Source organism: Acartia tonsa, chromosome 8 (assembly GCF_053477335.1).
Source record: "Acartia tonsa isolate MP-2025a chromosome 8, ASM5347733v1, whole genome shotgun sequence".
Taxonomy (NCBI): Eukaryota; Metazoa; Arthropoda; class Copepoda; order Calanoida; family Acartiidae; genus Acartia; species Acartia tonsa.
Genome location: NC_137267.1, coordinates 20,102,697 through 20,126,333, shown reverse-complemented (window position 1 = coordinate 20,126,333; position 23,637 = coordinate 20,102,697). Strand labels below are relative to the sequence as shown.

The 23,637-nt window shown below is 35.3% G+C and overlaps 1 protein-coding gene and 1 long non-coding RNA gene across 4 annotated transcripts in view; both read right to left on the bottom strand.

Annotated features, from left to right (window-relative positions):
- LOC145326228 (uncharacterized) overlaps positions 1-23,637 on the bottom strand; it is a 44,085-nt gene that overhangs the window by 5,704 nt on the left and 14,744 nt on the right. For all 3 annotated transcript variants that reach the window (XM_080169416.1, XM_080169417.1, XM_080169418.1), the window contains 3 exons: positions 22,991-23,057; positions 1,597-1,680; positions 820-914 (listed from right to left, as the gene is read on the bottom strand). In XM_080169416.1, the coding sequence (XP_080025542.1) occupies positions 820-914; positions 1,597-1,680; positions 22,991-23,057 (246 nt within the window). The remainder of the gene's footprint in view (positions 1-819; positions 915-1,596; positions 1,681-22,990; positions 23,058-23,637) is intronic.
- Positions 17,327-18,167, bottom strand: LOC145326195 (uncharacterized). The gene is made up of 2 exons (XR_013881790.1): positions 18,006-18,167; positions 17,327-17,637 (listed from the first exon to the last, which is right to left on the bottom strand). It is a non-coding gene; the product is annotated as an uncharacterized LOC145326195 (long non-coding RNA).

Below are 23,637 nucleotides of genomic sequence, written 5' to 3'. Positions count from 1 at the left end.
AACATTATCAAATGGTTATTGCTATCATTTAACATGAATTAAACCAAAAATATGTTTTAAAAGATAATTCCTACGTAATTACAGTAATTAGACCTTCCAAGGATTACTCATGAAAAATTTTAGATTGAAATTCGAATTCTAAGTGCCATTTCATCATTGATTACGAGATGGTTGCATTAACCCCCCCCCCCCTTACTGTATATGTTAACACCGATATCTAATAACCAATTAAATGTAATATAATATCATAGAAGAATTATCAAATTACATTTCTAGTGTACGTGCCACTTGTAAAATACGAAATTGTCCAATTTAAGGTGACTTTTTTGGTGTTAAAAGCTTGCTACTTAAAAAGGATCAATTTCTTTTTTTAAAAACAATTTAATTTCATTTTAAAAGCTTTTTAGAATAGATGTGAACATACATAAAAAGAACAACAGTAATATGGGGAAATAAAATCGTCCAAAAATTTTGTCCTTTTTATTTTTTTTCTTCTTGGAATGAATCATATGTGACAGACTATCTACAGTAATAAATCTATTTCTCGCATTCATTCGAATCCGGTGGATAGGAACCGGTTCTCATCCATACGAAAAAACTATGTCTAGCATCGTATTATATCCAGTTTCCTACGAATATAGAAATGTACAATCATAAGATAAAAACCATATTTTTAGCCGGTGCCTTCGGCACCTCGGGGATAAAAAAAAACAAGTTTTAATCTTATAATTTTACATTCTATATCCGCGGAAAGCCGTTTATAATACGATACAAGAAATAACAATTATAATACCAGTGCAGCTACAACAACAAAAATACCTTTTCCATGGTCATAGCACTGTTATCCATAATTGTAGTAACATTCTTTATTTGTAGATGAAGTGTTCCGTTCACTAAAGCTAACAGCGCAGCCTAATTTTTTTTATAATTTAGAGTCATAATTGATCTTTTAAAATCTTTTATTCTAAAATAGTGCACATTTTTGCGATTTCAGTAAAAAGATAAACTTGGAGCAAAGCTAGTAGACTGGACATAAAGTGAAAATGAAGCCTCTAATCAAGCAATTGTTACCTAACAGATCCCACAAAAATAAACCTACACGCAGAAATACTCAAAATGCTCTATTTGTTACTTACACATTATAGTTGCATCTTATTTAATTTTCCCAAACTACAATATTACTGTAATCCAGTTTACTGTTGCGGCTTTGTCAGGTGCGTGTTGTCCATAAACAATTTAAACATATGTAACTTTCAGATAAAGGAAGACAGAGAAAAAGGAATGATATTCTGACAAACAATTTCCCCACAACCCCCTTCCCTTTTCCTCCCCATCTTACCAACCCCTCTTCAGTTACATGAAAAAAACAAGATATACCCCCCCACCAAACTTTCAAAGGTTTCGTGATTTTTTTTAGAATTGATTGTTAGAATAGCAAGACCTGAAAGGAAGTGGAATCAAAAGTTTTAATGCAGGAAGTTGGTAACATGATATTGATCAAGCACTTCATTCAGTAATATGTTATAGGTATACTAAAATTGTAGCGTACCTATTCTGTAAAGTTTAGGATAATCGAATACAAATTATGACTGTCCTGTTCTTGTGAAATATCGGGTAGATTTTTGGAAAAGGTGGTATTTCTGTCCTCCCCATCACTGTCACAAGTACAACCAGATCCAACTAAAACAAGAATAATATTATTGGCAGTGGTGATATTTCTGTCCTCCCCATCACTGTCACAAGTACAACCAGATCCAACTAAAACAAGAATGATATTATTGGCAGTGGTGGTATTTCTGTCCTCCCGATCACTGTCACAAGTACAACCAGATCCAACTAAAACAAGAATAATATTATTGGCAGTGGTGGTATTTCTGTCCTCCACATCACTGTCACAAGTACAACCAGATCCAACTAAAACAAGAATAATATTATTGGCAGTGGTGATATTTCTGTCCTCCACATCACTGTCACAAGTACAACCAGAACCAACTAAAAAAAGGATAATATTATTGGTACTGGTGATATTTCTGTCCTCCCCATCACTGTCATAAGTACAACTAAAACAAGAGTAATATTATTGACAGCAGTGATATTTCTGTCCTCCCAATCACTGTCACAAGTATGGAGATGCGATCCTCAATTTTCAAATTCTTTGAACGTACATATGAGACTTTTACAGAAATGCTTCGCATCCACAACTATCTATCTATGCTTGATATAGAATCAACACTTTATAGATCATATTATGAACCTTTGATTGACACGTGCCCTGCAATTAACTAGTAGCACTCAGGAGCAAGACACAATTACTTTAGCTAGGCCCAAGGCATTATTTGTATCAATTTATGCATTCATAGGCCTGTCTCTACCTATATGACACCATATATGGGTAACGAGAGCCTATTCATGGTAATCTGTATGTGATTTGCTAATAATATATGTTTATTAAAGATATTATGTTTATAGTTAATGTAATCGTATAAACAACTAGTACATATATGTATGCCTACAACCATGCCTGATTTACGTCACATATTAACACACAGATATTTAATTGCACAGACAAACACTAAAATCCTGGTCCAGAGCTAATGTTATAGCATGTACCTCTTGAATTTATTCAGTTATTTACTAACTCTCCTACCATCAACTTCTCTTTCTGGCTTTAAAAGGTAATGACTTAGTTGTTTGGCATGCATTGTAGTTTAAATTTAGGCCCCTTAGTACTTAGCATGAATTGAGCTCAGGCCTTATGTTAGAACTCTAACACTTAGCACAATTCACTGCTTGGGACTTAGGGCATATTTCTGTCCTACTCTACTTATAATTTTAACACTTATCCTGTAAATATTTCCATACTTAACTTATGCACTTGTGATATAAATACACTTTATAAAAACATTTTCCTTCCTTAATACTTAATATACTTATATGATTCTGATCGAATATCAAAACCAACCATTTATTCTTAGGTTAAAGCAACATAATACTTCGCGTGGGTCTTTTGTTGAGCTTCCACCAGCTCAACCAAATTCGTATTATACTTGTGGGAATAGAGGGTTAAGCATTCTAAACAAACGAACCGACGATGAGAATGTCTATGTGTATTGCATTAAAATTAGGTTTTAGTAGTACTCATAGAAGAGCGGTCTCCATACCTAAATATGGACAAACGCCCCATTCGCACACACAATGGTGCAACTTACCGGTTGTATCTTAGAAAAATTTTACTTCGTAAATTTTTTTCTTTTTTTTCCTTACCGTACCCGAACCGCCTAAGGCAGGTATTTTTACCAAAATCGAATAATTGTAGCTATGGCAAAATCGGATTTACCAAAACCTGTGATACTATTTGAGAGCAAGGTTAGGACTATGAGGCGTTTGAAGAGATAGGGACTGAAAGGCACGACACAAATGCAATTGAGAGCCTCGTGTACGAGCAGTTGCACTAGCTGACACTCTAGAGGCCCTAGAGAATGCTAGCATATTTGTGGCCATTGGTCGCCGCCCTATAAGGACACTCGCACTGGTTGACACTCTAGAGGCCCTAGAGAACACCAGCACACCGGCACCTCCATGTCCGCCTCTCTTTAGTAAAACACTTGATTTGGAATAATCTATGATTGAGCTATGTGCAAAATTTTGATTTCTGGACTTAGTCAGAATTTTGAAATTTAGAAGTTGTGCTAGGTGGCGGAGTATATATATAAATCTTCGGACTTAGTATGGTTTTTACTTATTCGAAAGTTCTCTAAGTGTTGAAATACTTGAATCTTTGATACTTAAACCAGAACTTATTAAGAATCAAGCATGGAGTAACTTTTCATTTATAAGCTATCAAAATACTATTTGTAAAGGACCATTTTGAACTGCCTTATTAAATGAAAACTTAGGAGCAAATCCTATAGAACACGGGAAACGCTGTTAGTTGGGATACATATTGTCTTTGGAGCCATGTTTCTGAAACAATATGCCGAAAGCAGTTAGTACTCTTGAGTCGTAGTAAAGGGCCAAAAGATTAGTACAAACTTGTAGCATTTATACTCAAGTTAAACTATACTAATACTTTGGTGCCGTTAGAACCGATTTTCTGAGATTTGCACTTACTTATACATGCCTAGGACTTATATTCTTAATGCAATTCTGATTTATACGCGGATGTATCAAAATAACCATAGCCTCCAAAAATTTTGAGTTAAACAAAATATTTCAAAGTCTCAAAGATATTCTCAACATCGATCGGTTGGAATGATATAAGTGTAGACAAATTGCTGTATGCAATCAGAGAAATAACTCCAGAGACTTCCTGAGACTCTGGGCAAAATATTCCACTTTTGGACTTAGCACCGTTTCTATTTCTTTTGTTACAGAGAGAATCTCGAATTTCTGGACTTATAGTAATTTTTATGAAATTGGGAACTTGGTTGGAAATTTACCAAAATTCGAACTTGTAATAATTACGATTTTTCCAGCTAGATTAACAAATTTCATTTTCCACACTTAAAAGAAAATTTTGTCTTAGAGTATTTTTGTCTTAGCCAAAATATTCCAATCATGGACTTAGAGAGATTCTATTTCTTTTGGTGAAGGATAATTCTAACACTCTAATACTTTATAATTTTAAAATCCTTAACTTAGCGAGATTTGCATTTAGTCAAAATATTCCAACAAGTGGACTTAGAGTGATTCTATTTCTTTTGACTTATAGGCAATCTCTAAAGTAGCGTTGTGAATGAACTGTTAGGAAATTTCATCTCGGACAAAATATTCCACGTCTGGACTTAGAGTAATTCTATTTCTTTTGTCTCAAGAAAATTCCACTATTTTTTGTACTTAGCATGATTTCATTGAAAGATTTTGGACTTAGTCAAAATTCACTAACTTTGTACTTAGTATAATTTCAATAAGAAAATTTTTTTTGACTTAGTCAAAATTTGCTAACTTTTTGTACTTAAGATAATTTTTGATTTTTTTTCCTAAGCCAAAATTTATTGATTTTGTACTTAGAATAATTTCATTAGAAACTTTTTGGACTTAGTCAAAATTTTCCAACTTTGGACTTAGAGTGATTCTATTTTATTTTGACTTAGAAAGTTTTTAATTCAATCTTAACTTAGAAAATTTTCTTTTGTTTGTATGTTCCTTACAAACATAAACATAAATACAATAAACAGTTCACTCAACAATAAGTAGGACATGAAAACTAAATTTTTACTTGCTTTGCTAATGCTAAAATTTCTATTTCATGTGCCACCAGAATTCAACAGACAACTTGAGAAGAGTTATAAACCATCAATCATTAGTGATAGTGAATATTAGTGATTTAAAAGTATAGTCAACAACCTAAGCCCTATATGTAATTTAAAAGCACACTTATAAGAGACAAAGTTCTAGTAACCAAACGCAGCAAAAGGTTGCAGCAGCCTATCTTGGGAGTCTTGGGACGTCTCTAAAAGAAGTAGCAAGTAATATTGGAAGTACTCTACTGTCTTTATACACATCCGGATTAAAACAAAGAAAGAATATTTTCTTTTTATACCATTGAGAAAATTTAATTTTACTTAGGATTATTAGTATAAAATCTATAACCAAGTAAGATAAAGTGTGTACATATAGTTCATAGTCTTTATAATCTAAAATTGTTACCTTTTTTAGAAAAAAAAAGTGCACTAATTCAGCTAATTTGATTTTCAATAATATTTGACCAAGCAATAACACCAACCTTGTAGTCTACTTTAAAGAGTTTGATTGACAACTTCCAGCGTATAGATTGATCACCTTGCGTAGGATATCACACTTCAGTAAGACACATAGAATATTGTGTTCTCACTAATTAAGTAGAGCACATCCGGTCTATAATAACCTTGAAAACAAACTGATTATATTCATATATATAGGATAATCTAAATTGAGTCTCAATAATATAGTTATAAGGATTGAAATCACAAGTGAAGCCCCGTAATAATTCGCGAATAATACTTAGTAGGATTGGTAGGCATACCCTAATACAACTATAAGTATTGGGTGCGAGATCTTTGATATTCAGGCAAAACAGTTGCAATACTATTAGAATATAGACGATCCTTTGGGAGTGAACCTTAGTAAGTTATATTCATAAAGCCTTACAGGAATAAGCAGATTGTAAGCTACATATCCTTAGAGTGAAGTAAGAATTCAACAAGGATTATAAATTGCTGTTTTTCTCAACAATAACATTTGCTAGGAAAAGTCGACGCCTAAGCAAATAACAGTTAATTTGTGATAGTATATTAGCATACCCAAATTAACTTCGCTGCAAACTTTAACATTCTATCTAACCTTATAGCTAATTTGTATAGCTAACTAACCCACATTAGCTTTGTAAGCAAATATAGAATAAATCTAAGTAAAAGTGTTTCTACAGTTGAGCTTAATTAAGGATAAGAGTGCATTAGCGCACACTCCAGAATAAGATTCCAAGCTCACACGCAAGCATTCACGACGTAGAAACAACTGTAGGTGAAGTAGACAATACATACTCATCTATATTTAACAATTTTAAAAGAAAAATTTGTTATTGTAAACAATTCCTGATTGTTTTAACGTTAAGCGCATTAGTCGGTTTCTTCTTGTACCTCTGCTATTTAAATCCTAAAATAGTACAACATCTCATAAGCTTCTTTAAAGAACTCATAGAAAGTTTAATAGCTTTAAGCTAGCTGTAATGCCATTATTTAATAAAAGTAAGAAAGATGACAACGCTGAAAAGGCGAACACTCCACGTCGAGGACGCTCGACGACGCCTGGAAGAAGAACTCCGTCAGCTGATGCAGCTTCTGCAGGAGATGATACACGAAGAGAGGAACCAATGCCCAACCAGGAGGAACCAGAACAGAATGGTGAGAGAACCAAGACGCCAGAACCAGACAGGGAATCTGTAAGATCCATACCCATGCGAGAGGACTCACCAGACGCACTGATCAGAGATCGATATGTTAGAGCAACACTAGCAGATCCTCTGGGAAATTTCCTGTTCCCACAATTCCTGGATACAATAAGACTTTGTAACCCCAACCTACGTGTGGACTCAGAAATGATGAGGAACTTCTGTACCAACTACACACAGAGTATGAGGGAATACAAAGAGGAACAAAGACGTGAAGTTGAGTTAGAAGCCCAGCGTATTGTACAAGTGGAGAATGACAAACGCACTCAACGACACTTCAGTAACTTCACCAACCAAACTGGAATTAAACCACCAAGCAGCTATGCAAGTAAGAGCACCCTAAGCAACGATCAAAAGCTTAAGTTAGCCAATGGAACCTTCCCTCTCAAGCATTGCTTCAAAGGAGACGGCAAACCACCCTACATTACTGATTACCTATCAGAGATGAACACTGCTCAGGAGTTATGTAACCTCTCAAGATCAGAATTTGAAACCTTTATGCTTAGAACCACAACTGGCGAAGCATATACTACTATCCAGCAGAGTTTCAATCTTGGACTATCTATTGAAAGTGTCTACAATAGCTTACTGCTACAGTATGATATACTCATCAGCCCACAGGAAGCTCAAGCTAAGCTGATAGCCTTTAAGGGAACCAAAGCCATGTCATTCCCTAAGCTTGTCAGTACAATTCAGAATCTTGCCAGCAGAGCCGCTGTTCATTATACAGACAAGAAGGAAAGACAGAATGTATTCAACATAACTGCAGTGGAGGCACTCAAACGTAGCTTACCAACAAATAGCCGCAATATAGCATCTGAATACCATCACAATCTCACACATGATCTTGGAAGATCCCCTACATATCATGAGTTGACCGCTTCCATGTATCCTAGAACTGAAGACCTAGATCTGGACCTACAGCAGAATGGTGTATCAGCCAGTTACAATGGAGACTTATCGCTTCATAAAAAGACAAACAATACCAATTACTCACATGACAGGGATACAAGAATGAACAGAGACAAACAGCCTGCTAAAGTTGCCGCTACGTCAAGCTATTATAAAAGGCCAACAGTTAGAGAAGTTACTGCTAAACCAGCCTATCCTAAAACCTACAACAGAGAAAACAGGGATAATAGAGATAGACAACCACAAAAGAACACCAAACAAGATTATCATATCTCCTATGGTACATCGAATAAGCGCTACTGCGGTGCATGTGGTCAAAATTCCCACAAAATATCAGATGGATGCAGACTACTGTGCGATGACCAAGGACGACAATATCAAACAGCACTAACATCCGGATACTGCCCAAGCTGTCACAAGAAGTATGGCAAAGACCTATACCACGCGCTACACCTATGCCCTGGACGACCAGCAATGATGGAACTGTACCATAGTGGTAAAGTAAGACCTGGTGGTGTGTTTAAACAGGCATATGAAGAATGGGTTGACGCCAAAGTCAATGGACAATCCAAAGAGCGTGGCAGAACAAGTAGGGTTAATGCTATCACCGTTCGAATGGATCCTAATGACCCCAAGATTTTAGCGGTAGATAGTTCTGCAGCTATCATGGATGAAAATAGGAAAATGTACCTGAACTGTTCCGGCTGTATGTCAAATGGAAACTACGATGTATACATGACAGCTTTGTTTGACTCAGCAGCAGACAGAAATATCATGTCAACCAGCTATTTTGGTATGTTATTTGGAGTACAACAAAATGAGGTTAAGAACCATCTAGAAAAGAGTGACATGGTTCTTGTCAGCTATTCTGGACACAAAATCCCAGTAGCCGGAGAGATAACTCTCATGATTCGTCTCACACAATTCTCAGGCATCTATAGACCAGTACCATTTATGATTGTACCTGAGGAACACAAGAATGTCACACCTATGATCATTGGAATGAACGGCATTAGAGATCTCCAATTAGGGTTGACTTTCGTTGCGGATAATCACCCGCCAGCACCATATCTATACTCTATGTTCCATCCTGGGAGAGTACTAGATAGCCTGTTCTGTTCTGATTATGAGTTACAACTCTGCACAGGAACAATAGACAAAATTGAACCTAATGAAACTCAGACTATAGAAATGAACATCAACCATTTCTTCAACTTAGCTCCTGGAACAAAAGTCATTCTCAGCGATGACCACATTGCTAATGATAGAAATGGAGGAATCAAAATTCAGCCTGGACAAACGCAACTGACTGTCAACAACCGAGGACAACTTAGTGGAAGAGCAATGATAACAAATGTCACTGAACATGCAATCACTAACACTGTTATCACCGGATACTTGGAACCCAGCAACCAATTTGTAGTCAAGGAAATCACTACAGACTTTGATTTCACACAGTCATTCCTACACAATGTATCTGTGACAACTGAGCTAGATGAGATTGTACAGGCCCTGGAACAACACGCAGAGAAAGCTACGGCTCCAGCTATCAATCAGATCTCACTAGACACCAGAAACAATTCAGTCCAACTCTTATAGCTACCAAAATACAGCGCCATCAATCTGGTAGAACGATCTTTCCCTTTAGCTGATGGATATATACCGAATCCTACAGCTATAAACAATGACACTCCAGTACCAGGAGTAGCCTTATCTGATTACCGATCTAATATTGATGAAATTCTAACTACACCAGATCCTGAAAAGAATAAACTTTTTGAAAATAGTGATGACGTTATTGAACTTGGCTTAAAACATATAGCTGAATCTGATAACCTCATGGACTACGTAACAGAACCTACTGGCTACAGTGTGCCTAAGGATCAGTTTGTTAAACCAGAGGATCTTGTGGTGCTGTCAGACTATCCACCAGAGGTAAGACATTATATAGAAGACATATTCCTAAAATCTTACCCTGATATCATATCTACACACTCTACTGATAGAGGTAACATGAGTAAATATCTAGGCAATTATACAATTAGACTAAAACCTGGTCAAACTTTACCCCAGCATAAGAAATTATATTATTTATCACCCGTAGAGAAAATGCAAATGCAATCTATCTTAGAGTTTTTGTTAAAGAACGGCACCATTGAAAGAGCTAATTTGGATGGGGATTCCTATAACAACTATGCAAGCCCAGCATATCTGATTCCAAAGTCGGATCAGGGGAGCTGTCCTCGTTTAATTGTAAATTTTCAACAATTGAATCCTTGTCTGCAATCTGAACCTGCACTGCTACCCACAGCAGAAAATTTGATTCAGTCACTAAGGGATAAATTTGTGCATAGTAGTAGTGACATGGCTAACGCCTTTCATAGTATAACGCTAGAACCTTCTTGCAGAGACCTAACATTGTTTGCAACCCCATTAGGAGCTTTTAGACACGCATCCTTACCAACTGGCATTAAGACTTCACCTGAAAGTCTATCACGCTTTATGGAAAAGATATTACACTGGGAATTGGTTTATGATGATAATGGAAATGTTGTAATGGACGGTGATTTAGCCAAGATGGTATACTCACCTATCCCAGAAGTCCAACACATTTACGATGATTTCATTGTCTCAACTGAACTAGCTAAAACTAGATCAGAATCATTGAATATACATTTTAAGATTTTGAAGAAAGTTATGGGGAGAATACACACGCATAAAGGAAAGATTAGTTTAAAGAAATCACAACTTTTTAAAAGTAGGGTAAATTTCTTTGGGTTCTTCATTTCACATAATTATTGCTGTGTAGATCAAAGGCGAGTACAAAAACTTCTAAATATTCCCATGCCTACTGACATTACTATAATGAGATCTTTTATGGGAGTACTACAAAGTATGCATAAACATTTAAGATTCGATATTATGGCTCCTACACATATTCTAACTTCACTTACTTCTACTAGAATAGGTAAAACTTTTGTCCCAACTCCAGAACAAAGACAAGCATTCGAAGACATTAAGAAAGCTTTAGCTTCAGGACCAATTTTTAGCAAATTAGTTAACTTATCGGCACCTAAGATTATCTTATCAGACGCAGCCGGCACCTCAACTGGCTCATATTCGGCAGTCTTAGCGCAAATAGTGACACCAGAATTACAGGCTAAAACCCTACCCCCTGGGCTAAACTTCGATGACCCTGTACACCATGTTATTTATGATAATAGGTTACCAATTTTACCCCTACCTTTGCAGAATGAAGGTGAAAACATTAAGGATTATGCGAAGCGTATGTCTGAAGATGGACCACCTGAGTTCGAATATTTGGCTAGTAAAACTTTGGGCTATCCTGAAGACACTGTACACAATAGTCTCGGGATATCTTTACAATTGCTTCTAGAACTAAATAAAGTTCAAACACCTTTGACCACTATCCTGCAAAGAGCATCAAAAATTATACGTTCTACGATGTTGAGACAAAAGTATATTCAATTTGTATTTAATAATGATAGGGATAAATTCTTAGAATTTATTCGCAAACTAGAGCATGGATATGTATATCTAGATCCGCAACAACTCATATTTGAAGCTCTTAGTGTAGCTATGTACCGTCCTGTGATAGTTATCACAAATATAGAGGGTGCCAAACCTGTCACTCAACACTGTTCAGACAAAACAAAACCCCCTTTTGTATTTTTACTATATGGACACAAAGAGCAACACATAGTAAGACCCGCAATGGTCTCATCAACCAATAGCTTTAATTTAAAATCTTTAGCCTCTATGTTTGAAATTATCGCATATACCTCAAAGAAAATTACCGTTGCTGAGTCAAGATTACATATCATAGACATTGAAATCCTAGGAATTATTTATGCAGCAAACTCGTTTAGAACTCTAATAGGTCCAAGCTGTGAATGTACTTTGTTAACAGACGCAAAGTGTGCTTACTATCTCTTCAATCCTAAAGCATTAACAGCCGTTAATAAGTTGAAAAGGTGGAATACCACTCTGTTAACTCTAATACCGAAGCTAACAATGTCCTTCTTAAGAGGAGAAGACAATTTGGCAGATTTCTTAACTAGGGCATGAAGGCTACTCTACCAAGCATTAAAAAGGTAGCCCTACCTAAATTTGTTAAATCTGGGTTTGAAGATAACTTACCCCAATATAAAGTTTGGACTATTGAAGAATGGACACAGTTCATTATGGATAACCCCGACTATTTGGGTTATGATGAACAACCCCCACAGCCAAAGCAACAAAAACCCAAAATCACCATAAATTCACTTGCCGCAGAACATAGAGTTATAGGCAAAGTACTAAGACCTTTGGAAATCCTAAAAGAAAGGATTAGCATAGAAAATATAATTGCAAACCAAAAAGAGGAATACTCTGATATTTACACACGTTGTCTAACCTCTAAATCAAACACCTACACTTATAAAAGACAGAACTACGAACTTAAAGACACGATTCTGTTTACAAAAATAAAAGGAGATTTAAAGGTTTATCTCCCAACCAAACTATTACCAGTATTAGTATGCTATACTCATCTTTTGTTAGTACATAGTGGAGAAATTAAAATGCTTTTGAATTAAAATTGCTTCCACCCTAACCTTAAGAAATATGTTAGAAATTACACTAGATCTTGTTTAAATTGTCAACTTCAAAATTCATCTACAAAACTAGAACAAGTAGGAACTTATAGTACAATTTCAAGACCTTTTGAATGTGTAAGTATTGACTATATACAATCCTTGCCCCCATATCGTAGTTATAATCATATCCTCACTATAGTCTGCCAACTAACAGGAATGATTCTTGCATATCCCATGAAATCACTCACATCCCGTGAATTTATAAACAAATTCATGTTTTATTTCTATCCTAATTTCTCCCCCAGACAAATATTGTGCGACAATGCAAAATCATTTTTAGAAAAGCAAAATTTAATATTCTTTGCTTCTATTGGCATCCGAGTTTTGTATTCTACTGCGTACTTTTCACCCTCTAAAGGATTGGTGGAAGCTAGCAACAAAGTAATAAAATGGCCAATCATTAAAATTTTGGCGCAAGACTCAAAAACCTCATGGGTATATCTACTACCGTTAATAGTCCGACAATATAATTGCACTAAAATACCAAAAACTGGATTTTCACCCATGGAATTATTATTCGGGACACGTAGCTCCCTGTCTAAATTGTTCTTTGGAGCAATAAAACCGGATGAATATCACCCTGAAATAGCACGCACAGAAGCTTATGTGCAAGACCTCTCAGACGGTATACAAGAAAACTTGGACATTTCAGCAAAAGCTATTGAAAAGGGAAGGGAGGCAAGACTAAAGTATATTAACAAAACCCGCATACACAAACAATTTGATATAGGAAATCTTGTCTTGGTTAGAAATAACACTATTACACCTGGTGTTAACCCCAATCTTAGACCTATCTATCATATTTCACCCTATAGAGTTTTAGATGTAAGCCCTAACAGTTGCACGCTTGAAAGAATTTCTGACAAGAAGACTGAAATATTTAAATACTCTTTCAACGAAATCAAAAAGTTCAAGCCAATTGACGAACATTTTGACACCCTCCCAGAGGAAATAAGGGATATTATCACAAAGCCTTATAATAAACTCACAAATCAAGAGATAGCCACATTAGTTAAAAATGACACACTTCCGCTTATATTTCCGGTTAATTCAAAAGATCCACAACCAGGAATACGCGCACACTCACCCTTAGAAACACGAAAAGAAGCGTCACAAAATAAGAAACCATTAGATTCTGATTCGGACATAGAGGACTCAAGTGCCGACGAGGACATGACACTCGATTCCGTATTTATTACCGGAGGTCGACGACTTAGGAAAATAAATGATAGACATGTCAGATTTCGGAATGGCACAAGTTCACAACCATAATTTACATTTCCATTTACCCTGTAAACTTGTGAACAATATAATAATATGTTATTCTAATCTGATAACTAAGTTATCATATTCATGTAAATTTTCCCACTCAAGGTTATATATCCAGTGGTAAAATATACATCTTTTCTCTTCAGCAGGGGAGACCAACTATATGCAATATACGTCGACTAAGGAGTCGATCCCTTCAAAAACACTTACATAAAAAAAAAATTTGCATATAAGAAGTTTTGATTCTGTATAGGCAAACAGAGTCAAACGATTGATACAGGTTGTACAAAAATACGAATGTTACAAATGTTAAATACGCACCCTAAAATATACACAAAAACTATTTAAAACATTTAATACAAATTGTACAAAGTGTACAAACATAGCAGTACTAATAGGCAACCTATATATATACGCCTTGAATTATGATGAGTTGATTAGTTATTAGAAACTATAACCACTCTACATACAAAAAAAATATGTCAAAAACTTTAATTATAACTTCGGACAGGAAACGCCCACTCAGAATTTTAGTAGTAGTAAACAATAACGATAACTTAAATTTTACCCTGAAATTGAGTCAGTTTACTATAACATATCCACAAGTGAGGAAATCACCAACCTTGTGAAGTACTACAGTTATCACATAACACGTAAGTCTTAACAGAATACTTTACAAAAGTTATAAAATGCAAACTAGATTCCGAAAGCCTATGCCTAGATCACAACGGGTTCTACATGAGACCTTCGCAAACCTAGTAGAATATTGTTATAACTTGCTTACGATGATTAAAGAAATGTTAGCGTTTAAAATTAGTTGTGGAATCAGCCAACCTAGTCGTATTGTACGATACTTGCACTGTCGTATACTTAGAAACACTTATAGAGACGCATACAACCGTTTGGTTATACGGTATAGACAGCAAGAGTATAGAAACCGACAGACTATAACAGACGAATTACGGGCAGTAGCACGCCAAATAGAGAATCTGAGAGACACAGTCCTTCTTATTTCTGGACATTGTACTCTCCCCACTATCCACGAAGAGTAAACTAGATTACAACTGATTCTTATAATCTGATTTCTAAACAAAGACGTACGGACGTATCCTAACGATATAAAAGTTTTGCATATGATAAAACCTCTTGTACATATGTGTATTGATGTAAAATACTTATATTCTCATATATCTCTATGTAATTATTGAAAACGATAGGAAATTAATCGCATAAATCATAGTAGAGATATCAAAAAGAACATAACAAGAAAGTTTGTTATTTATACAAGTTATCATAAACCAAGTGAATGTAAGCTAAACTAAGCACCTTGCAAAAATAAACTTTAATTATGTATCTAACTAAATTAAGGAACAGACAATAATACTTATAGAGTAGCTACGTAAACGGGAGTTGTACACAACAAATACTAAATCAGTAAATAACAGTGTATACGCTACTTAAAATTGCTATATTTATTTAAACAAAAGTAAATAATCTTTAGAAAGGTATAAAAAAAAAATTTTTTGACAAATATTTTTCTTTGGTGAAAACTTAAATTTAAATCAATTTTGAAAACAGAACATAAATTTTTATTTTTACAGTATTGGAAAAACATTATGATAGTAAGAAGTTTTCTGACAATTTAACATCTTAGTTAATATAATTTGGTCATAAGCTGTATATTGGCACATAATAAAACTTTGAGATTGCTAATACGATTAATCAAACGTTAAATGTTGAATTTGCGCATATAAAAAAGCACATAGCCTAACAACAAGCCAACGTGAGCCAAAAATTTAGCTCTACTTGTTGGAATTAAGACTTAGTTTTAAATCTAAAGGGACATAAGAACATTTTACCTTGAGACTTTAAACTTTATGACTATTGTATTGAAATTTAAAAGGGAAACGCCTTTTATTCTAAGCCTTACTAATTAAATAAAACTTCCTTAATGAGATCATCCAATCAATGATATTACTTTAATTACTTGAGTTACAAACAGTCTTTACATGAGTTTTCTTAAAAATACTTGAATAAGCGTATGTAAATGATTTTGTCTAAACATCAGTCTTTCGGTCTACTTAGATATTGGTTACAAAAAAAAAATATATATGCTATTTACAAGTCCTCTCTATATCACAGCACAATTAAAATTCACGATTAATGCACAGGGATGGATATAAATGAAATTTAGAGAAAAGGTACTGAGTTGCGAGTTCGATTAAATATCTATATATATACATGACCCTTACAAGCTAACAAGAATGAATAAACTGTGACATAAGGCTGTAATTACAGTTGTTAATATACTATTGAGAAAGAAAAAGGATTAGTTCGCTTACGAAGAAAGTAATTAAGAACTGAATGAAGTTTTAAATTATGGGCATAAAGAAAATACAACCTTATAATCATTTCCTTACATACTAAATATCCTTACAGACTAAACATATATATACATAATATAATGGCAGAAGTGTAAATTAATGTTTGGCTTTGTACAGTATAAAAAAAGTCATACTGTCTAATAACAAAAGTCTTTACTTCATAGTGATTACTATTTTGACTAGTTACATAAGAATAGAAAATCTGTAAATTTAGTCACATGTTGTCTAAAACTGGTCATTGTCTTAAAATTTGTATGTCATAGTTTCAACCAAGCTAACAGCGCCACTTCACGGCGTGCGTTTAGGGAACATGGGACCCCGACGTCGAGGGACTCCCTCGACGCCGGAATCCTCTGTCCTGTTGTTATCTGAGGAATGCGTAGCTGAATTGAAGCTACTCTCCGCTGATGTTATCTCTTCCAAGATAGCAGGCGTTGGAGTACGCATGGAGCGGCGCAAACGTTCTTAACTGAGGACCCGCAGTGGAGTGGGGTACTCGATCTCATCAGTCACCGCATTAAATCTAATTGGCGGGAGATCGGGGTCCTCGATATCGTCAACCAGTGGGACTAAACTGGCCGCATCCTAAAATTAAGAAAAGGGACATTATTAGACAACCATGTTAATAAATGTTCACAAGAAAATTTATCAACGTTAATCCATATATGTTTATGAGTCAATTTTTACTAATACTTTATCTAGAATCTTGCTATTAACTATTAGGAAGAAATTACACCATAGTTAAAGTACAGTTATTGTCTAAAAGCATAGCTATCTGAGCTAAACAGCCTAGTCTAAGTTACGTAATTTTTGCAACGAAGAAATATTATAAGAGCTTATCAAACTTACCACAGACAAATCAGCTGCAGAAGGAGATTCAATGCGACTTAAGCACATAATAGAGCTCAAGGAAGAGCTGTCGCTGGATCCCTCAGCTGTCCTCTCAGAGCTGACTCGATTACACCTCCCCATATTGGTGTAAAACTGTGCCAGGGGGATGGAGTTGGTCGCCTAAAATATAATAGATCTTATTAGTTTAATCGCAACGCCAACAACGAGTCTAGGAAAATCAGGAAATGAGAATGCCTAAAATCCTGTAAAGCTATATGATTAGGTAGCAATTCAACCCACTTTATACTAGAGTTAAAATCTTAGATCGGTTCAAAAATGCTTATGCAACCATACATTTTAAGATTAATATTCTACCAATAAAAGAATTTTAGTTGCAAATACCTCTAGATACGTGTACACATATACAGCCTCTTTCTGAAAATTAATAGAAAACGAAAGCATGGATACTTACATGTAAACGCTCTGTTTGATCAACAATCAACGGACGGAAGCCAGGACTTCCCGTCGAGGTTTCCAAGCCCACAGGCACATTTCTTCCAGTAATCCGATCCTCAGTGGCAGACAAACAGTGTACGGCAAACAGGCCAATTCTGGACCTTACTTCTGCTGGAGTCGATGGACTAGCAGAGGGAGCCTAAAACAAAAGGAAAATATTAAAGTCTTGATCTAACATTTAAACCCCAATGAGAAACGTACGGCACGAGCAAACTCTTAACTTTCCCAGAGGGAAATAATATTAGGTTGCTACTTAAGATTTTAGTAAATGTTAACTGGTATCTCAACTTAATTGCGGTAACCGAGCGGATTTCTCTGGCGACATAAAACGACGACAAACGGTGAGCGATATATATGGAAGAGCCGAAAGTCAACGTTGAGGAAGTGAGAATAGGACAGAACAACCCTGCCCCAACATGATGCTTTATTAGACAAATCGGGTGGCTAGAAAAAAAAATTATACAAAACAAAAAAAAAAAAAGAAATATACAACAGAAGAAAACTCACCTGTGTATCCGACAGAATATCATCAATCTCAGAGGACGCGGCTTCATACATGGTGTCCGACGGCTCCGCAGTTGGCGACATAGCCCCAGCTCTAGTCCTGTTGGTCCTGTTACTGCAGTGGAGAAGCTCAATGGTCCTGACGCCTATGTTTCGGAGGCGCGTACATACATCTCTTATCCAGCGAGCCAGCGACCTGTCTGAGGTGTTGTCAATACGTGTAAGAGTCTCAAGCCCTACAGCGCCGAAGAAGACCACTATAAGAGCACATGAAAACAAGCCAAAACCCAACAACATGTTAATTAAGCCATCCATGTTGAAGGTGTCCAGACTCGTCTTCTGGTCTCTCCCCAACTCGGCAGACCCAGAATCACCTCCGGCAACATCGTCACCAATGTCACCGCAGGAGTTCTGCATCACCGAATTGAGGAGAGACCAGATGATTTGTATCGTTCTACTAAGCATCAGTGAGAGATGCTCGTTGCCGAACATCTCCCCTTGATCCCTTTCGGACTCTACAGTACTTGTACCCCCATAGTCATCGACATCAGCAAGGCTTGGCATCCCAGACTGGTCGCTGTACACTGAACTCGAGTCGTCTAAGGAGTTTTCAAGAAACGAGGAATTGGCAAGAGTGGCCGCAGCCGCCCTCATTGATTCCTCGAATCTTTCCTTAATATTCTGATGCGCGTCCAGGCTGTCAGGCACATACATTATGAGCGAATGTAAATTTAAAATAGAGGACTAGTGATTCTGAAAGGCAATATAGCAAAGTTGATTTTATGAAAAAGACTGTACACACGAATGTTTTTTTTTGTATTTTAAGCAACTATGGTTGAACCTCCTAACCATTAAACTTTGATTTATCATCTAAAAGTAAAATTCTTTAAGTTAAAGAATATGTAATTAATTTTACATGATTCAACGCTTGAAAATAGCTATCGTTAAGCTATTCAAACATTAAAACTTTGTTTTATTAGATTCAATTAAGTTAAAGAATATGTAATTAATTTTACATGATTCAACGCTTAAAAATAGCTATCGCTGAGCTATCAAAAACATATTCATTATGATGTATCAAGCAATAAAAAAAAAAAACTTATGTACTAGCTAAATCTGAATATCTTCAATGATGTTTAAAAACACTCTCGATAAAGCTAGCTAAATATAATTTCTATAAGCGACCATTTTTTTTTTATGATTGAGTTACTCGTAACGTAAATAATCTATCAATTAGCGTCATTATAATTGAATTAAGTAAAAAGAAAATCTTATTTTAAAACCTATAGTAAAATTGTTTTAGAAGATTTGAATCAGGACTCAAATAAGTTTTGATTATAAAAAGGGAACGCTGTAATCAAAAGTTAAAACGAATAGAATGATGGAACATATCTGTGTCAATATAAGTTTTGTTTACGATGAACGAATTTAACTTTTGCAGACGGAAAACGTAAACAAAACAAGGTACGTCAATTTACCTGCTGACTCAGATATGTCCTATCAAAACTACAAATATTATATAGAATAAAATTGTCATATATTGAAGATGTACCCATATTGATTCTAACCCACTTTCGTTTAAAAACACAGTGATAAAGGCCTTATCGACAAAAAAAAGATTCTTGAGTCTTAAATAGCGGCTAACGAATGCAATAGTGGGCATATCAACAATCTATAACATAAAAACATTCATATAAAACGAACGGGTTACTATATTTTATCACTTTTATATAAATTCTCTTGGAATTTAGCGGTAAAATTAAACACTCGAACGCAAGCTCCGCTCGCAAAGACAATTATTATATAAATGAGCATAATTACTGGGCCGCCAGCTTTTTATAACCTCGCTCAAATCCAACCCCTATCACTTTTGACCGCCCAAACATAAACAAAGGGTTGACAACTTATTGTTAAGTAAAATTTAATTACGGACGTCGAACGATATATTTTATAGATATTAAGTTTAAAAGGTACACTTGATAGCGACGTAAGGTAAGATATTAGTCTTTAAAATGATCAAAATTTATTCATGTTAAAAATAACATAAATACAGCTAATACCAACAATGGTATAAACCATATGTACATATACAAAATATACAAACAAAGGGTTACCAACTATTGTTAGTAAAATCTTATATTTTTACATACATACGAGTAATGTAACCAAAGAAAATAATACGATATGTAAATACTAATTGTACTTATACATTTTTATATAAAATATTGTTTATATTCAGGAAACAGTTATATTTAACAGAAATAGAGATAACTAACCAATCCATTATAGGTCTATCTGTAACGAAAGAATTTCTAGAATATCCCAGGGATAAAAGGATTAATAAAAGATTATTAAAACTTCTTTTGTTTAGATTACCATAGCCAGGATACCCCAAGGAACCGGTTGGAGCACGCGCACTAACTCTTTTTAGGATCTACCATGGACCAGCCTGGAGATAACCTAGATGAGCATGGAGTATTGGAGCCCTACCACCACCCTACCTTGGACGGATTGCGGTTGTGTTCCTGTCAACACCTTGACACTATAGACGAGAACAACAACATCATCACCACACCAGAGTACGATGGATTCTCAGAGAACCTATCCATCACCATCAGGAATTTCTTGTTAAATACAGCCCTGACTACCAGAGAAGATAGTAGAGTGGAGACCGATAGTGACACCAGCTCCAGCAGCACACTGTCCCTCTCTACCGATGACCTCAACCAACTCTACTATGACCTGGAAAATCACTCAATCACCTTGGACGAGAATGGAAACGAGGTAGCACAAGTGGACGCCCTTGGCTACATATCTACCTCACCCCCAACCTCAACCTACACTTCGAACGAGAGCACTTCACCACCTAGTTCATCATCAGAAGAAGCTGAACTATCCAGAACAACCAACGCAAAAACATTTATTGATGTGACAATGTTAGATAAAACTAAACCCCTCAAGAAAAGAATGTATTCTATTTGGGAGGTTTATCATCTTGTATACCCAGCTATGAAAATACGCAAATCATACTTTCTTAATGGAAAGCGTATTTAACTTAGCTTGGAATACATTTATAGTTTATTATATATGCCTATATACTGGGACTACTAAACTTTTTCTTTTTCTCTTTTTTCTTTTTTAACAACTTACCCCCATTGGAGATGCGATCCTCAATTTTCAAATTCTTTGAACGTACATATGAGACTTTTACAGAAATGCTTCGCATCCACAACTATCTATCTATGCTTGATATAGAATCAACACTTTATAGATCATATTATGAACCTTTGATTGACACGTGCCCTGCAATTAACTAGTAGCACTCAGGGGCAAGACACAATTACTTTAGCTAGGCCCAAGGCATTATTTGTATCAATTTATGCATTCATAGGCCTGTCTCTACCTATATGACACCATATATGGGTAACGAGAGCCTATTCATGGTAATCTGTATGTGATTTGCTAATAATATATGTTTATTAAAGATATTATGTTTATAGTTAATGTAATCGTATAAACAACTAGTACATATATGTATGCCTACAACCATGCCTGATTTACGTCACATATTAACACACAGATATTTAATTGCACAGACAAACACTAAAATCCTGGTCCAGAGCTAATGTTATAGCATGTACCTCTTGAATTTATTCAGTTATTTACTAACTCTCCTACCATCAACTTCTCTTTCTGGCTTTAAAAGGTAATGACTTAGTTGTTTGGCATGCATTGTAGTTTAAATTTAGGCCCCTTAGTACTTAGCATGAATTGAGCTCAGGCCTTATGTTAGAACTCTAACACTTAGCACAATTCACTGCTTGGGACTTAGGGCATATTTCTGTCCTACTCTACTTATAATTTTAACACTTATCCTGTAAATATTTCCATACTTAACTTATGCACTTGTGATATAAATACACTTTATAAAAACATTTTCCTTCCTTAATACTTAATATACTTATATGATTCTGATCGAATATCAAAACCAACCATTTATTCTTAGGTTAAAGCAACATAATACTTCGCGTGGGTCTTTTGTTGAGCTTCCACCAGCTCAACCAAATTCGTATTATACTTGTGGGAATAGAGGGTTAAGCATTCTAAACAAACGAACCGACGATGAGAATGTCTATGTGTATTGCATTAAAATTAGGTTTTAGTAGTACTCATAGAAGAGCGGTCTCCATACCTAAATATGGACAAACGCCCCATTCGCACACACAAGTACAACCAGATCCAACTAAAACTAGAATAATAATATTGGTAGTGGTGATATTTCTGTCCTCCCCATCACTGTCACAAGTACAACCAGATCCAACTAAAACAAGAATAATATTATTGGTAGTGGTGGTATTTCTGTCCTCCCCATCACTGTTACAAGTACAACCAGATCCAACTAAAACAAGAATAATATTATTGACAGTGGTGGTATTTCTGTCCTCCACATCACTGTCACAAGTACAACCAGATCCAACTAATACAAGGACAATATTATTAGTAGTGGTGGTATTTCTGTCCTCACCATTACTGTCACAAGTACAACCAGATCCAACTAAAACAAGGATAACATTATTGGTAGTGGTGGTATTTCTGTCTTCCCCATCACTGTCACAAGTTCAACAAGATCCAACAAAAACATGGATTATATTATTGGCAGTGGTGATATTTCTGTCCTCCCCATCACCATTATGGTTCTTCCTTACATCTTATAAATTCATAAAAAGATGTTTTTTTTACCTCCACAACTCCAAGAAAATGTTGATACTTGATGGAATGGAGAGTTTAGACTTGCCCTTTCTCCTTTACCGTAAGTGTCCCTCTAGGTCTCTAGGAGTCTAGTCGCTAGTTATAATAAAATAAGTAAATAATATTTCTTCTTTGGCTATGTTAGATATGTGATAATAATAGAGTAAGTTGGTGCAATATTCAATATTTACCATTAGGTACTTGAAGACAAAGATTGTGAGAACAAAAATAATGATTACCTAGGATGTGACTCTGTTTCAATGTATTTTCACTGTCCAACACCATAACGTTCTTACTCTCATATCCCTAAAAGAATTCATGGTTACATAATAGTTTTCTCACCAGTCGCCAGCCGTTATTTTTCCAACTTTTTGTTTGATCTAGGGAAAATAGACCTACCAAGGATTACTCATGAATAATTTCAGATCGAAATTCGAATTCTTAGTGCCATTTAATCATTGATTACGAGATTGTTGCATTAACCCCCCCTTAACACCCTTGTTTCTCAAAGAAAGTTTATAGAATCTAGTTCTCTAGTGAATTTACTCTAAAATTAACTTATCTGTCTGTCCATCCGCACCTGATTTTCGGCTGATATTTAAGATAGATTACTTATTTCTTAATAAAGTAAACTTATTTCCAAATGGCTTGTATAATTCAGCTTACTTTGTCTGTCGAGCATTATGCTACAAAACATAAATATTTTGATTGAAGGTTTCGTGATTTTCTCATGTCAATCTTTCTCATTATAGTAATTCCTCTTCTTTTTTTATGACCACTGGACATTTGTTAAAATGTTAATATTCAATTTAACCTAATTATCCTATTGTTTTTAGAATAATTAATGCGAAAAGATCCAGTAATGTAAGGGACATAGGACTGGAAA